The sequence below is a fragment of the Piliocolobus tephrosceles genome, chromosome 6 (assembly GCF_002776525.5).
Source record: "Piliocolobus tephrosceles isolate RC106 chromosome 6, ASM277652v3, whole genome shotgun sequence".
In the NCBI taxonomy this organism is placed as follows: Eukaryota; Metazoa; Chordata; class Mammalia; order Primates; family Cercopithecidae; genus Piliocolobus; species Piliocolobus tephrosceles.
This window is the reverse complement of record NC_045439.1, coordinates 34,858,943-34,874,869: the sequence shown is the minus strand read 5'-3', so window position 1 is coordinate 34,874,869 and position 15,927 is coordinate 34,858,943. Positions and strand designations below refer to the sequence as shown.

The 15,927-nt window shown below is 37.6% G+C and overlaps 1 protein-coding gene across 9 annotated transcripts in view; it reads left to right on the top strand.

Moving 5' to 3' along the window:
- The window catches only part of SIPA1L1 (signal induced proliferation associated 1 like 1), a 416,028-nt gene that overhangs the window by 323,729 nt on the left and 76,372 nt on the right, over nt 1-15,927 (top strand). For all 9 annotated transcript variants that reach the window (XM_026455910.1, XM_026455874.1, XM_026455879.1 and 6 more), the window contains 2 exons: nt 7,496-7,670; nt 15,497-15,600. In XM_026455910.1, the coding sequence (XP_026311695.1) occupies nt 7,496-7,670; nt 15,497-15,600 (279 nt within the window). The remainder of the gene's footprint in view (nt 1-7,495; nt 7,671-15,496; nt 15,601-15,927) is intronic.

Here is a 15,927-nt window from a genome sequence, read left to right as displayed (position 1 = left end):
AGTAGCTGGGACTACAGGCGCCCGCCACCTCGCCCGGCTTGTTTTTCGTATTTTTTAGTAGAGACGGGGTTTCACTGTGTTAGCCAGGATGGTCTTGATCTCCTGACCTCGTGATCCGCCCGTCTCGGCCTCCCAAAGTGCTGGGATTACAGGCTTGAGCCACCGCGCCCGGCCAAGATTGAACATATTAAGTACAAATCTGGAAAAAGAAAAGTTTTATATTTATAGATATGAAAGCTACAATATCTGAGTTGAGAAATACACTGGATAGAATTAACAGCAGATTAGACATTGTGGAAGAAAGAATTAGTGAATTTGATGACATAGCAATAGAAACAATTGCAAAAAAAAGAAAAAAAAAAAAAACCAACATCAATGTGCTGTGAGACAACTTCACCTGACCTAATATTCATATAATTGGAGACCCCAGAGGAGTTAGGAACCTAAGTAGTTGAGGAAATAATAGTTCTAGATTTTCCACATGTGATGCAAGCAGACCCAAGAAACTCAGTGAGCCCTAAGAATAAGAAACATGCAGAAAATGGCACCAACACACATCATAATCAAATTGTTTCAAACCAGTGATAAAGAGAAAATCTTAAAAGCAGCCAAAGGGAAAAAAATGTTGATTTTCAGAAGAAAGGTTATCAAAATAGGAAAAGTTAGATGATTTTTTTAGTCATTAGAGAAAGCCAAAAGAAAGCATAGCAATACAGTTTTCAGATGTTTACGTCTCAGAGTCCCTTCACCCTTTTAAAAGTTAAAGATCCCGAAGAGCATTTGTTCATGAGACTTTTTTGTGTGTTTATCACATTACAATCAAAACAAATTAAAAAATGTTATTTTTACATGTTAATTACATGTTTATTTAAGTAACATGTTTGTGAAAAAAGTTTTCTAAAATGAAAAACTAGTGCAAAGAAAGTATTGTTTTTGCAGATCTCTTTAATGTCTGGCTTAATAGAAGGCAGTTGGACTCACATATGTGCATCTGCTGTCAGTCTGTTGCAATATGTTGTTTTGGTTGAAGTAGATGAAGAAAATCTGGCCTCACAGAGTTTATGTACTTGGAAAAAGAAGGACTTTCATATGGCTCTTTTAGATAATTGTGGATATTTTCCTTTGATATAACACCAAAACTCAACAAATGGTAGTTTTGTGTGTGTGTGTGTGGTTTTTTTTGTTTGTTTTTTCGTTTTTTTATTTTTCTTCTTTTTTTGAAATGGAGTCTCACTCTGTCACCCAGGCTGCAGTGCAGTGGCACGATCTCGGCTCACTGCAACCTCCACCTCCCGGGTTCAAGTGATTCTCATGCCTTGGCCTCCTGAGTAGCTGGGATTACAGGCGCTTGCCACCATGCCCAGCTAATTTTTGTATTTTTAGTAGAGATGGAGTTTCACCATGTTGATCAGGCTGGTCTCAAACTCCTGACCTTGTGATCTGCCCACCTCAGTCTCCCAAAGTGCTGGGATTACAGGCGTGAGCCACCGTGCCCGGCCAACAAATGGTAGTTTCTTAAAGGTTAATAGCAATGTGGAATCTAAAATCATGAGTGTATTCTGTTAAATTAAAAATTCATTGACTTTCATGCACTTTGAATGAATCTTTCTTTTCTTTTCTTTTCTTTTTTTTTGAGACAGGGTTGCACTCTATTGTGCAGTGTTACAATCATGCAGTCATGGCTCACTATAGCCTTGACCTCTTGGACTTAAGCCATCCTCCCACCTTAGCTTCCAAGTCCTAGGACTACAAGCACATGCCACCATACCCACCTAAGTTTTTCTTAATTTTACAGAGACAGGTGTTGCCCTGGCTGGTCTTGAAGTCCTGGCCTCAAGTGATCCTCCCACCTTGGCCTCCCAAAATGCTAGGATTATGGGCATGAACCACCATGCCTGGCCTTGAATAAATCTTTTACTCATGCATGATTTTGTAATTTCATGCAGCAGTCATTTGGAAAAATTGGTTCTCTTATGAAGATTTTGTTAGTGTTTGCTTAGTTTACAATAATGAAAATATTCCATTGATCTTATTAGAAAAAGAGTTAAGTGTTGGGAAGCTCTCAAGCTCATGGTGATAGGAATAAGTTTCCAAAAATTTAAGTTTTGCTTTAGAGCTTAAATTCTATTATTGTCAGAAAATATTGTCAGTTGTTTTTCCTGAAGTAACAGGCTCCCGTTTATAGTTTCAAGACAGTATCTCCCAAATACACAAGGCTGCATAACTATAGTTCATCTCTTGTTTGTTCTTTCATATGAAAATAGTGATTTTCGTTAGGCTTTTATTGCTGCTATAACAAATTATTCCTAAATCAATGCCTTAAAACAACATAGATTTGTTATTTTACAGTTCTGTAAGTTAGAAATTCAATATTGGTGTCACTGGGCTAAAATCATGGTGTTGACAGGGCTGTGTCCTTTCCAGGGGCTCTACGGGTAATCTGTTTGACCTTTTCAACTTCTGTGGCTGCCCATGTGCCTTGGCTCATGACCCTTCCTCCATCTCCAAAGCCAGCAGTGTTGCATCCCTCTGACCCTGCCTCCATTGTCTTTTCTCTTTTGTCTCCGTTGTCTTTTTCTGATGATCATCTTGTCTTCCTCTTCTACTTTTAAGGATCTTTCAGTCATTGGACCCATCTGGATAATAAAGGCTACTCTCCCCATCTGTTAATTAGCAATCTTTAGTCCATCTGTAATCTGAGCTCCCCTTTACCATTAACATTACATATTCACAGGATCTAGGGATTAGGAAGTAGGTAGGTTTGAGGAGAAATTACTCTGCCTACCAGTCTTCTATGAAAAAGACTCAAAGTTCATCTTGCAACTTAGTTGAACGAATGCTTTTCCTTGAGAAATGTATCATAAAGCACTTCAGTAGGCAACAGATGCTTTATACATGTGCTCCATTTCATCACATGGAATATTAAAAAGCATATGCTCAAGTTTCTGGATTTAATACAAGTTAATATTTTACTGCTTCATCAAGGAAATTCTTAATTGCATTTTTATTTGGGGAAGGGGCAGGTGTATAGCAGAGAAAAAGAATACAAGGAGTGCTGGTATAGTTTGGAGCCACTGCTTGATTCATGCTAGAATGCCAGCAGTTTGACTCACCATGAGTGCATATGTCCATGGAAAATACCAGATTGACTCTTAATGGTGTTTTGAAGATAGTTTTGATGTCATAATCCATCACTCCCCACAAGAAGGTTCTCAGAGATGCTCAAGAGTTCACTGTCCACACTTCAATAACTGTTGCACAATGAAATACCTCATAGTGACTATTTTAAATTTCTAAATTTAGTTAGGCAATAGTAGAGGTTTCATAAGAATGTAAGAATTGGGTTGTTCTCATGGTTTGTGCTATCCCAGTGGCCGCCTTCTGGCCATGATGCCAGGGAAGATGGGGTAAAATGCAAAACTTCTGAAGAAGACTCTGAGAACTTGATTATTCACATCTCTTTCTTCTGGTACAGGACTGTGACTTTATCGTCCATCTTTCCAGGAAGTTATGGCTGTTTAAGTCAGATTGCAGTGTCTGTTTTTAACTCTGTGTTAAAATGCCTACTTTATGAGAGGAAGAGCAAATGTATGTACTGTTGGTTCCCAGCTGTGGAAGCTCACATCACTTTTAGTAGAAAGACCCCTTTACTTTGTTGAGATTCAAGACCTTCATCTCAAATATAACCTTTGTCCTGTTAGACTGACCACCATCACTTTTGCGTGTACAAACATTTATTGAGTGCCCAACACTTCCCTCAGTGCTCCATATGAACAGCTGATCTGCAGACATGAATTATAGCACCATTGCTAAATGACCCAGAGGTTATCCAAAGCAAAATGCTCAACTGTGGATAACCTAGCCTGTTCCTAGGAGGGCTTCTGGCGTCATCGTAACTTTATTTTGATCATTACCTATATATATGTAGATCCATAAGTCCAGGTAGGTATGTTTGTGTGTTTCTCAGACAATAAATGCTGTTTTATATAACCTCAAAACAATCCAAAATCCCCACATCATGGCTTTACAACTCCATGTACATTTGCTCCTTCTCTTAGAAAGTTCCTGATTACATTTACTTAACTTCTCCTTGTCAACATCTCATTCTGTCTGGGAGCATGGCTGCTAAGGACTGTAGGAGCCTGAATTCAGAGAATGCTACCTACCTTTGATCTAATTGGAGTAGAAATCAAGATACAGTCATATTGTCACCTTTGAGGATACAGCAAGTGACATTTGGCATGGTTTCAAACCAGAGGAAATTCGACATTCTTAGGAATTTCCTAATCCTCTTAAAGGATCATTCCTTTCACAACTGGCAAAACCAGTTTGTTCTGTCAGCAGGTGGAGCTCACTAGGGTATATAATTCAATCAAAGGAGGCACATTGTCCTGTCCTTGAATTCTACTTGTCCACTACTTTGGGGGAAGTTTTCTTACCTTCTTTCTGCAAGTAACTTTTTTTTTTTTTTTTTTTAAATAAAAGAATCCTTTTGAGTGTGGCACAATGAAATCTTAGGCCTCTATCTAAGAAGTTTTAAGTAGACACCCATAAATTCAGTGTCACTGTAATGCTTTCCATTAGTCAGGGTGACTTTTATTTTACACTGTTGCAAACAAAGGCTGTTCTGGGAGGCATAGCCAGACAACGTGTAACTTAAAGCCCCTTCCTGTCTACAGATTGCTTGATCTTTTTGTTCTCCCTGGAGGCAGAGAGTCAGGTAATGTTCAGTCCTGGAATTTGGCTGTATTAAGGACTTCTTTTGTAATAGACATTGAGACTATCTCTCCCTTTTTATTTGTTGAGACCTAATAGGGTACTTAGCTCAATTCTAAAGCCAAGATGAAACCTTTACCTGTGGGAGCGTTTCCCTCTAAGCATTAGCCACATTCAGCCACTAGACGCAGGCCAGCTGAGAAAGGGGTTAAATGTCAGTAGTGTGCAGCAAGTTTTACCCTGATTTTTTTTTCTTATGTGTGCTGTACAAAAATGAACTAAGTCCCAAATGTGTTCCTGTTCATAATCAAAGTAGCGGTAGGTCAGGTTGTATGCTATTTTAAAAATATTCCAGGCCAGGCACAGTGGCTCATGCCTTTAATCCCAGCACTTTGGGAGGCCGAGGCAGGTGGATCACCTGAGGTCAGGAGTTTGAGACCAGCCTGACCAACATGGTGAAACTCCGTCTCTACTAAAAATACAAAAATTAGCCAGGGCTGGTGGTGCGTGCCTGTAATCCCAGCTACTTGGGAGGCTGAGGAGGGAGAATCTCTTGAACTTGAGGTGGAGGTTGCAGTGAGCTAAGATCACGCCATTGCAGTCCCGCCTGGCCAACAAGAGCGAAGCGAAACTCCATCTCAAAAATATATATATATATAATCCAGTATTCGTATATCCAGTTATTTACAAGTTTCAGACTTGGAACCTTACCTTCCTCCCACCAGTGCAGGTAAAATAGAGTCAGGTCGATAGGATTATGGAACTCCAGGAACTCTCCTGTCTATGCACAATGCAAAGGCTGTTGAGCTTTCTTCTCAGCTAAGCAAGGTGCAGGGGAGGGAGACAAAGCAAGCAAAGGTTTTGTTTGTTTGTTCATTTGTTTTTTCCCCTATGACATTTTTTGTTATCACGATGTGAACCATTTGGTTTGGAAAGCTGAAAATGGTAGTTCAGGTTCATAGTCCCTTAATATAAAGTGGCAGGGCTGGCTGTGTTTTAGAATTCAGGAATTTTCAGATTTTAGAGGGATAATAAAATGTATGACCCATATAGTCATATTCCCAATGAGATCTGGGGCAGTACCCCACAATCAGTTATGCAGGGGAAATACGAATATTCACACAAAGATGAATAAATTAAAAGTACTAGTGTCAGCCCCATATCAAGTTTTGCTGCCAAATGTGTTTGCCTAAATTTGGTTTCTACCTTTAAACTTCAGAATTGCAAATAAGAAGTTGTAGACATATGTTGCAGTGGTAGAAATAGAGCAAGACAAACCTGGTTGAGTCCTGGTGATAGTTAGTGGAGCCTAGTCACAGAACTGACAGTTCGTTATCTTGTGTCTCTCCCTACTGTATTAGTTCCTCTGTCTTCCATTCTCTGATCTCTTTGCTCATCTGTCAAACAGGGGTAATATTTGCCTTGCGGGCTATTGTGAGAGTAAGAACTTAATGTATGTTAAACACTGCACATAGTGCTTGGCATATGGTAGATATTCAATAAATGTTAGCTATTAAAATTTCACCTCTTCTCTTCCCCCTTTTATTAGATAAAACCTTACTGATGTGGTGGTTGTAATGACACTCTGGAAATAGGATAAAGTGATAAGAATTGTCCCAATGTCATTGGAGAAATCAAAGTCCAATTTTTTTTTTTTTTGGAGACAGTTTTGCTCTGTTGTCCTTCCTGGAGTGTGTGGCACAGTCATGACTCACTGCAGCATCAATCTCCCAGACTCAAATGATCCTCCCATCTCAGCCTCCCAAGTAGCTGGGACTACAAGTGTGCACCACCACACCTGGTTATTTTTTGTATATTTTGTAGAGACAGGATTTTGTCATGTTGCCCAGGCTTGTCTTGAACTCCTAGGTTCAAGTGATCTGCCCCCCTCAGCCTCCCAAAGTGCTGAGATTACAGGCATTAGCCACTGTGCCCAGCCCAAAGTATACATTTTTATGTTGAAAACTCATTGCTTGTTAAATGATCAGTAACACCTTAAAATTTGTTTGCAAAATGACAGGACTTTTAAATGATGAATAAATGTTTTGATTAATGTTATATGTAAATCTCTTAGTCCTTCATTTTAACTGCATTTGAGGAAGAAATATTTGCCATGAACTGATTTGCCATTATGAGGCCTCTTTTAAAGTTTCTCTGCAGACACTCATCTTTAGAAAACTATTTGAAAGAGAAGTTGCTCTAAGTGCAGTATTGATGGTAGTAGTGCTATAACAAAGACATAAGCAAGGTTTATAATTTAATATATTGGGAAAAGGGTATTGGGAGATAAGTCTTTTCTAATTTTACAAAAAAATACTGCAAAAGTATTAGTGGACCTTTTAGTGCAAAACAGTTTATTTTAAAATATGTTTTATAAAGTAGACCTCTGCTTTTAAATTTGTAAAGGCCTCCCTTTTAAAAGGGGGGACACCATAAAAAAAGAATTGCCTTTAGTTATCAGGATTTTTTTAAATAACCTCATTTTGTACTTTGTAATTGATTAACAGAAATTTCCTATAGTACCAACAGGTCTGTTCTAATGATGCATGATCTTTACATACAGGAAATTTTCATTTATTGGCCTTTTCTCAATTCATGGAGTTTATAGATACTTGCTCTACTTTATTTTTGGATCAAAGATGGAAAACACAGAAGGATTTCAAGAGAAGAAAGATGTTAACTATTTTTTGGGCATGTCCCCTATAGGACCTTTTAGCATTTGCGTGGGACAGAGTAGATCTGCCTGTATTTATATGCGTTGTATTACCTGCCTTCACAGCTGAACTACCAGCAGAAAGTAGGCATCATGTACTGCAAAGCTGGACAGAGCACTGAAGAAGAGATGTACAACAACGAGTCAGCTGGCCCAGCCTTTGAAGAATTCCTCCAACTATTGGGAGAGCGAGTTCGGCTCAAAGGATTTGAGAAGTATCGAGCACAGCTTGATACCAAAAGTAAGAAATACTTACACCCTCCTACTAGGCTTATTTTACTCCTGTTGTGCTATTGTGCATCTGCTAAATTATCCGTAAAACAACATTGCCATTTATTGCAGAAAACTGCTGGTGATGGGGGAGAGAAAGCCAGAGAGGGAGGATGTAGCACCAGAACAGTTGAAGATCATAACCAAAGTAGCTAGAATTAGACTCTTAAAAAAATAGTGTTGTCAGAGGTGTGTGGATGAAGTGGGGCAGTGACACAGATCATGCAGAATTGCTCCTGGATAGCATTGTGTAAATTTCGTTACATTTAGCCAAATGTTAGGGTGATTAAAAACTCCGGAAACTTACAACCATCTGAGTGTAAGACTGGAATTTTTGACTTCCATTAATTCATTTCATAGTCTTCATGTTTATATATGTAGTCAGCCTTTGTTTTTGTTTCTTTGTATTGTTTTTATATCTAGGATTTTTGTTTGTTTCTATTATTATTATTCACAGTCTACTTAATCTCTGAGAAAATAGACTTTTTAGCTTTGGTATTAGTTTAGCTCATAAAATGTGTTGATTAAAAGCATGATAATGAAACAGTCTGTTTAACTATGGTGCATGAACCTAAAAGGTTGTCCATGCCCAGTCCCCAAGTTGTCAGTAAAATAGTTAACATTCTCAAATGCCTATTTTGGTTAGATGGGACTAACCAAAGAGTGTTCTGACTTTTGCTATGTGTCTGTGTGAAAACAGTTTTAAATTTTATCTTTAAATTCGTCCATAGACACCTGTGACCTGTTTTTCTTTGAGAGGGTCTTTGGATTAGCACATCTGTATTGCAGTCTATAGTAATCTCTCTGATTTTCTGTACAGGAAATTAAATAAGGAGTTGAGTCATGAAAACAGAAAAGCATTCATAAACTCCACTGCAGGGAAGAATTTCCTGTTGCCATGGTTTTGCTGTTGCCAACTTGGAAACGACATGCAAGAGAGACTATTAAAACCCATAAATAGCCTAGCTGCTTAAATATTATTTTAACATTCTATACGCTGCTTGCAACTGCGTAAAGATGTTAAATTTCAGTATGCCCTTAAACTCTCTTTATCCAGGTATTCTGATACTCACCCTGTACAGTTCATTCATGTTGCCCCCATTTGTTGTGCTGTATAAATTATCACTACCACAAAGAATTATTGAAAGGATCTGGGAAGAGAATGTGTAATAAGCTCAGTGATACTATAAATGAATGGTCAGATTGGCAGTTGATAAGATTGTGTGTTATCTGTGATGAAGGGTGATGTGAGAAATGTATAGCTAGGGTATCGTTAAGCAACATGACTGTAAGGCAGGCAGTGGAAGTAGTAAGGCAGTGGAATACACAAAATAAGCACCTTGTGCACAGTTTGCCCAATTATCCCAACAACTGCAAAGGCTAGAGGGGGATGAGCCTGGATTAGCCAACAACCTCTTACTGTAGTTTTGGAATTATATAATACATTCAACAGGGAAAGATTCTTTTTCACTGAACTACTCTCCTTTAAGTAGTTCAACTTTATGAGGCATGTCTGACCTTTCAGGGCATATTTCCTGAGAAGGATTCACAGAAAAGTGTCCTTTTCTGTCCTTTTAAAATGACACATTTCCTAAAATGAACGAAAAGTAGAAAAGTATTCCTACTCTGAAGCCCCAAAGAAGACGGTATGCAAAATCATCTCTTTTACTCCAAGCTTATGAATAGGGGCAAAAACTAGAGTCCATTCATCATGCCATTCAAACCTGCATTAAATAATAACAGACCACCAAAATAGGCAACAGCCAGCCTCTGTACACCTCAGCTGCCTGCTACTGGGCATGACACTACTAGAGATAAGACTTCCTTCTATGTGCTGTGATGTAATCTCACCATACTTAATCTAACTTTATTTTGTGTCAAGAAACTTTGAATATAATTCTTTTTCTGAAAAAGTGCTTTTCAGAACAAATGCTCAAAGATCATCCCCACTGTAGATGTCACTTGAATCTAGGGATTTGTAGTTTTTATCAAATTAAAATACTATTTGCTATTATTTCTTTATTTTTTTCTGTCTTACCTCCCGTCTCTCTGAGACTCCAGTTACACGTATGTTATGTCACTCACTAGTGTACCACAGGTTAGTGAGACCCTGGTTCTTTTTTTTTCCCCCAACCTTTTTTTTCCTTCTGTGCTTCAGTTTGGATAATTTCTATTAATATATTTTAAAGCTCCTTGTGTTTTTCTTTTCTTCCATGGTGTCTTAATTCATTGTTAATCCCATCCAATGAAATTTCCATTCAAGATACTGTATTTCAGGGCCAAATGTTGCATTTGATAATCTTTTTAAATGTCTTCTATTCTCACCTCATTAGGTTCACACTGTCCTTCAGATCCCTAAACACATTTATAATAGTTGTTTCAAAATGTTCATCTGGTAATTTCATCGCCTCTCTGATTTTCGGTTTCTTTTTTTAATGGGGTTCTTCTGCTTTGGGTTATATTTTACTTCCTCACATGTCTGGTTGTTTTTGATAAGATAATGGATGTTGTAAATGTTTCATTGTTCAGTGTCTTATTTTTGTTATCTTCTCTAAGTGTTGTTTTGTTTTGGCAGGCAGTGAAGTTGCATAACAGCTTGATTTTTATGAGTCTTATTTTTAAGCTTCGGTAAAGCATACCTAGAGTAGCTTTTACTCTGGCTCACTTAACCTACTACTAAGGCATGACTTTTCTTGCACCTCAGTACTTGAATATTCAATGAAGTGTCTACTGTGGCTGCTCAGAACTCTAATATCTCCCAACCCAGTGTGAACTGTGAAATTATTTGGCTTATAATTTGTTGGTAGTTGTTCTTTCCCAAATATTTTGTCTTTGCTTGACTTTTGGAATTTATGCATATGTAGCTTACTATCCAACTCAAGACTCAAAGGGACCACTATTCAAATTTCTGAACCTTTCATCTGATGTATCTTTCTCTTTGGTATTCTGCCTAGCAAATATCAGCCACCACAGACTTCCTGAACTCTAGTCTGTCTTGGCTTCCCCCTTCAGTACCCTGCTCTGTGTCACTGTCCCACAAGTACCTCAAGGTAGAAAACCCAGGGGTCATAGGGCTTATCTTCTGCATTCTTTTTTCTCAAGGATCACTACCCAAGGCTGCCTATTGTCCAGTGTCTGCAAATAGTTGTTTGGGGTATTATATCATTTTTTTCTAGTTACTCACAATGGCATGGTGAGTGCTGTATCAAGCACTTTGTTATGGCTGGAAGCAGAAGTCCCAGATACTTTTGAAATATATGCCGTCTCATTTAATTCCTACAAACCTGCTAGATACCAATTATCCCCACTTCACAGAATTGGCTTCTTTAGATTAAGTAACATGCCCATGGTTAGATAGCTAGCAAGCATTAGGGAAGTAGAACAGATCCCAGTAGTGTGGTTAATGAAGTGTTCAGAGAAAGTATAAATGTGGACTGAAACACAGCAAAGCCCCAAGACTGACCTTTACCCTATGTCTTCCTCCCTCTTAAGTCCTTGAACTAACAGTACTCAAACCAGTTCATGAAATAGCTCTACTTCATGCATTATCATCATATTCATTTCTTAGTATTTTTGTAAAGGAGGACGAGGCTCAGGGAAGGAAGAAGTAATGAACTCCTGAAACATTTCTTCTTTTTCCCAGTTATTTGTACAGAGACCATCTCTGCATTTCAGAAATAAGGATTTGTAGCAAACAAGCAAGCTACAAATAAGTATGTCACAGGCTGGAGCAATTCTGCAATGAAGAAATTTTTAGTAGGGGATTTTTCTTCTTTTTTGTTTCTTTATTCAGATGATATAACCTAGATAACTACCATTCCCTCACACTACAATAAATACAATAAACTTCCCACCAAGCAGTTTGTTACTTGAAAGCTGGAGACCATCCTCATTTTTAGCTGCATATGTGGGTTATTTAGGGAAATTATTTCCTGACTGAGGTTTGTTTGTCAAGTCAGTAAACAGGAGACTTAGAAGCCCTCTGTAAAAGCTTTCCTTCAAAGCCCTGCCTTCATTAATTTGCTGCAATGTTAGTGACTGCTGTCTCCTCCATTTTTCAGCAGTGTTACAAATGCAGTTGAGGTTCAGGATCTCAGAAGAGATATAAGACTTTTTGTAAAGAAAGATTTGGGGGCAGATCATGTGATTGTCAAGGTGACCTATATAATGCCTGAATTTACTTATTAAGTTTTAAAGTTCTATACAAACATGAAGTAGCATCATTTTTTCATCCTTCTTCTACAAGCACATTGTCCCTTTAGAGTTGCTCAATATGCTCTTCAACCAGATAAAAAAGCATCATTTTTTTTCATTTTCCTGATAGTCATTCTCTTAAAACTTCCATAGTTTCAGGGTTTCATGGTCACTAAAAATATTATAATAAGAACATTGTATGTTTTATTCCTTAGTAATATAGTATACAGTCTTGTTTTAAAAAAAACTACAGATTCAGGAGGACATTTATAGGTTTGTTACAGGGGTATACTGCACAATGCTGGGGTTTGGGCTTCTAGTGAATCTGTTACCCAAATAGTGAGCATAGTACCCAGTAGGTGGAGATTTTGAGGTGGAGTAGGGTTTTTTCCAACCCCTTCTCTCAACCTTCCTCCCCACTTTTGAACTCCCCAATGTCTGTTGTTTTCATCTTTATGTTCATGTGTACCTGTTATTTAGCTCCTGCTTGTAAGTGAAAACATGCAGTATTTGACTTTCTGTTTCTGCATTAATTCATTTAGGACAGTGGCTTCAGCTATATCTATGTTGTTACCAGGGAGATGATGATGTTCTTCTTTATGGTTGCATAGTATTCCATGATGTATATATACCAGATTTCCTTTATCCATTCTACCATTGATAGACATGTAGGTTGATTCCATGCCTTTGCTGTTGTGAACAGTGCTGCAGTAAACAAATTAGTGCAGGTGCCATTTGACAAAATCCCTTTGAGTAGATACCCAGTAGTGAGACTGCTGGGTCGAATGGTAGTTCTATTGTTAGTTCTTTGAGAAATCTCCACACTGTTTTCCATAGTGGCTGTATTAATTTACATTCCCACGAACAGTGTATATATATTTTTTCTTTTCTCAAAATCCTTGCCAACATCTGTTATTTTTTGACTTTTGAATGATAGCCATTCTGTCTGATATCAGGTGGTATCTCATTGTGGTTTTAATGTGCATTTCTCCAGTGATTAGTGATGTTGAGCATTTTTTCATGTTTATTGGCTGCGTGTGTGTCTTCTTTTGAGAAGTGTCTTTTCGTGTTCTTTACCCACTTTTTAATGGGGGTATTTGTTTTTTTTATTGTTGATTTGTTTTAAGTTTCTTAGAAATTCTGGATATTAGTCTTTTGTTGGGTGTATGGCTTGCAAATATTTTCTCCCACTCTGTAAGTTGTCTGTTTACTCTGTTAATTATTTCTTTGTAGCAAACATTCTTTTTGCATTCTTTCTGGTAAAGTTTAGTATCTCTATGATGTGCATAGTAATTTCAGGATTTTGGAATTCTTTTCTTCTTGGAAAGAAAAGTTTCGTTATTTTAGCCCTAGTTTCATCTCTGAAACTTCTGAAACTATTCCCAAACTGTTGAAAATTATCAGCAAAACTCTATGAATCTAAAAGACCTCAGAAAAAAGCTGGTCAGATAGCATACACTGTGTGAAATGAGACATGCAGAGGACAGAGAAAAGGGGCTAGAAGTAGAAAAACAAATGATCTTCAGTGTTTTCTCCCCCAGCAGTTTTCCACTCTGGCAGTAATCCTTTTAGAACTAGACAGACATACAAAGCACAATGTAATAAATGAATACCAATGACGATCTTTTTTTTCTGGTTCATTAATTTTGCTTAAAATTGACTTGAAATGCATGTATAAGTACACGTCAGTGGTGACACATTCACTTTAAAGTTTTAAAATGTACTAATTCATTCTATACGTATTTATAGAAAGGGTTCTTGACAATGGATAAGTTATTGATGCTCAAGACCTTAAATAGTTCAGTTGAATCCTTTGTTGTAGTAATACGCAGTTTTTTTGTGGTGATGGTCATTAATAATTAGAAGATATTTTTCTTGGATATTTATGTTGTTAACATAGTTTTCCAATTTTTGAAAAGTAGTCTTTGCTTTGTTCTATTTTTGACTATTTTTAAGCCTTCATATTTTATGTCAGCTTCAAAATTATATTCTCCAACAAGCTCAAGCTTGAAACTTAGAGCTCTGGAATATCTTTAGAAAGCTGTCTGCAAGCCATAGTTGTAGTCTATTCTTAGAGCAGTACCTGACGGCAGTGGAGTTTTACTGCATTAGAGCTACCTGGGAGTGTCTGTGAAGAATAGATTCTCCTGTGATGCCCCATACCCACTGAGGAGTATTTTGGAGGGTGGGCCCTGGGAATCTGCCTTTTAATTTAGCTCCACAGCTGATGCTGTGCATACTAAGTTTTGAGAGAACTACTGTTGCCTTTTGGTATATGTCAGAGAGTTTGTCTGAGAGCATCATTCTCTAAAATGCCATCAAGTGTTTTGGACCTCAAAAAATAGGGTCGAGGCTGGGAATGGTGGCTCACGCCCGTAATCCCAGCATTTTGGGAGGCCACGGTGGGTGGATCACAAGGTCAGGAGATTGAGACCATCCTGGCCAACATGGTGAAACCCCGTCTCTACTAAAAATACAAAAATTAGCCAGGCATGGTGGCCTGCGCCTATAGTCCTAGCTACTCAGGAAGCTGAGGCAGGAGAATCACTTGAACCCAGGAGATGGAGGCTGCAGTGAGCCGAGATCGCGCCACTGCATTCCAGCCTGGACAACAGAGCGAGACTCTGTCTCAAAAAAAAAAAAAAAAAAAAAAGGGTTGATAGAGAGTTGAGTTTACTTACAGTGAATGTACTTCTGTTCCTTTTGCAACCCCTAAGTCCGGGTCCTTTGAGTCTGAACACATATTCCCTTTATGTTAGGAAGTTAATAACTTTTTCTGCAGCTTCCAGTATTTGTATGAACACTGATTCTGAAACTTTGTTAAGATTAAGGCAGTAGAGGTTTTTTTTTCTTAAGGAAAGTAAGAATACAACGTGCTTAAGTCTTAAAAAAATTGTTAGACATTGCTATATCACCTTTGTTCTTCAGTGTTAATGATCTTGTTAAATTATTGTCTTTTTTTTTTTTTAAGAACAAGTCTGTTGCTTGAATTGGAAGTATTAGAAAAATGTTTCTTAACCTGATGTGTGGACAGAATTCAGGGGTCTGTGAACTTGGATGGGAAATAATTTTTTCTTTATTTTCACTGACCCCAAGTTGAAATTTAGCATTTCTGTTCATTATGGCCATAGGCAGTAACCACAGTAATTCATTTACCTGTGATTTCATTGCCAATAGAAAGCACAGATATTTTCATATTATATTATTTGTTGTTGCAGATATTTCAAGAGTGTGTTCATCATGTCTTCAGCATTATAGTAGATATTAGACCAACTGCTAAATCTTGTTATATAAATCTTGTTCATTCATATTTAAATTATTTGATACTGTGCACTTCAGTATAATTTCTTTTGAAATCTTACTTTTTTTATTTTATAGTTTTACAAATATTATTCTGAGAAGGGATCTGATCCATAGGCTTCACTAGACTGCCAAAGAGGATCGGGTACAAAAGGAAAAAAAAAATAGGAAGAACACCTGTCTTGTCTAGAATCTTTTCATCCTAAATCATTTTCTTTTTTTTTTTTTTTTTTGAGATATTTCTCTTAAATAAATTATTTTTCCTGTTATAGTCATCTCATCATTATATTTTTTTAACTGTAGCTGACTCCACTGGAACCCATTCTCTGTACACAACATACAAAGATTATGAAATTATGTTCCATGTTTCTACCATGCTGCCATACACACCCAACAACAAGCAACAGGTAAGAGATCCTCCTGTTATCTGTGTTTTCACTCTTGTTTCATTTCCTCTAGAAGCCTAAGTGGCAAGTTTGTAAAATCTTAAACCAGAATTTAGTGTTGCACCTGTCACAGCAGCGGGAAGCTTTATGCTTTGTGGAAGTAAGGAATAGCAAATGAGCTGAAAACAAATGAAGAGACCTAAATTTTAGGTTAACAGCCAGCTGGATGCCTTTGTGAATTAATCATTTGCTTTTCACCCACGGGGATTGAGGTTTTCATGAAATTCAAAGAACAAGTTGAAATCATTGGTAATTACATGACTCTGCAGGGTTGCAAAGAGCATCCAT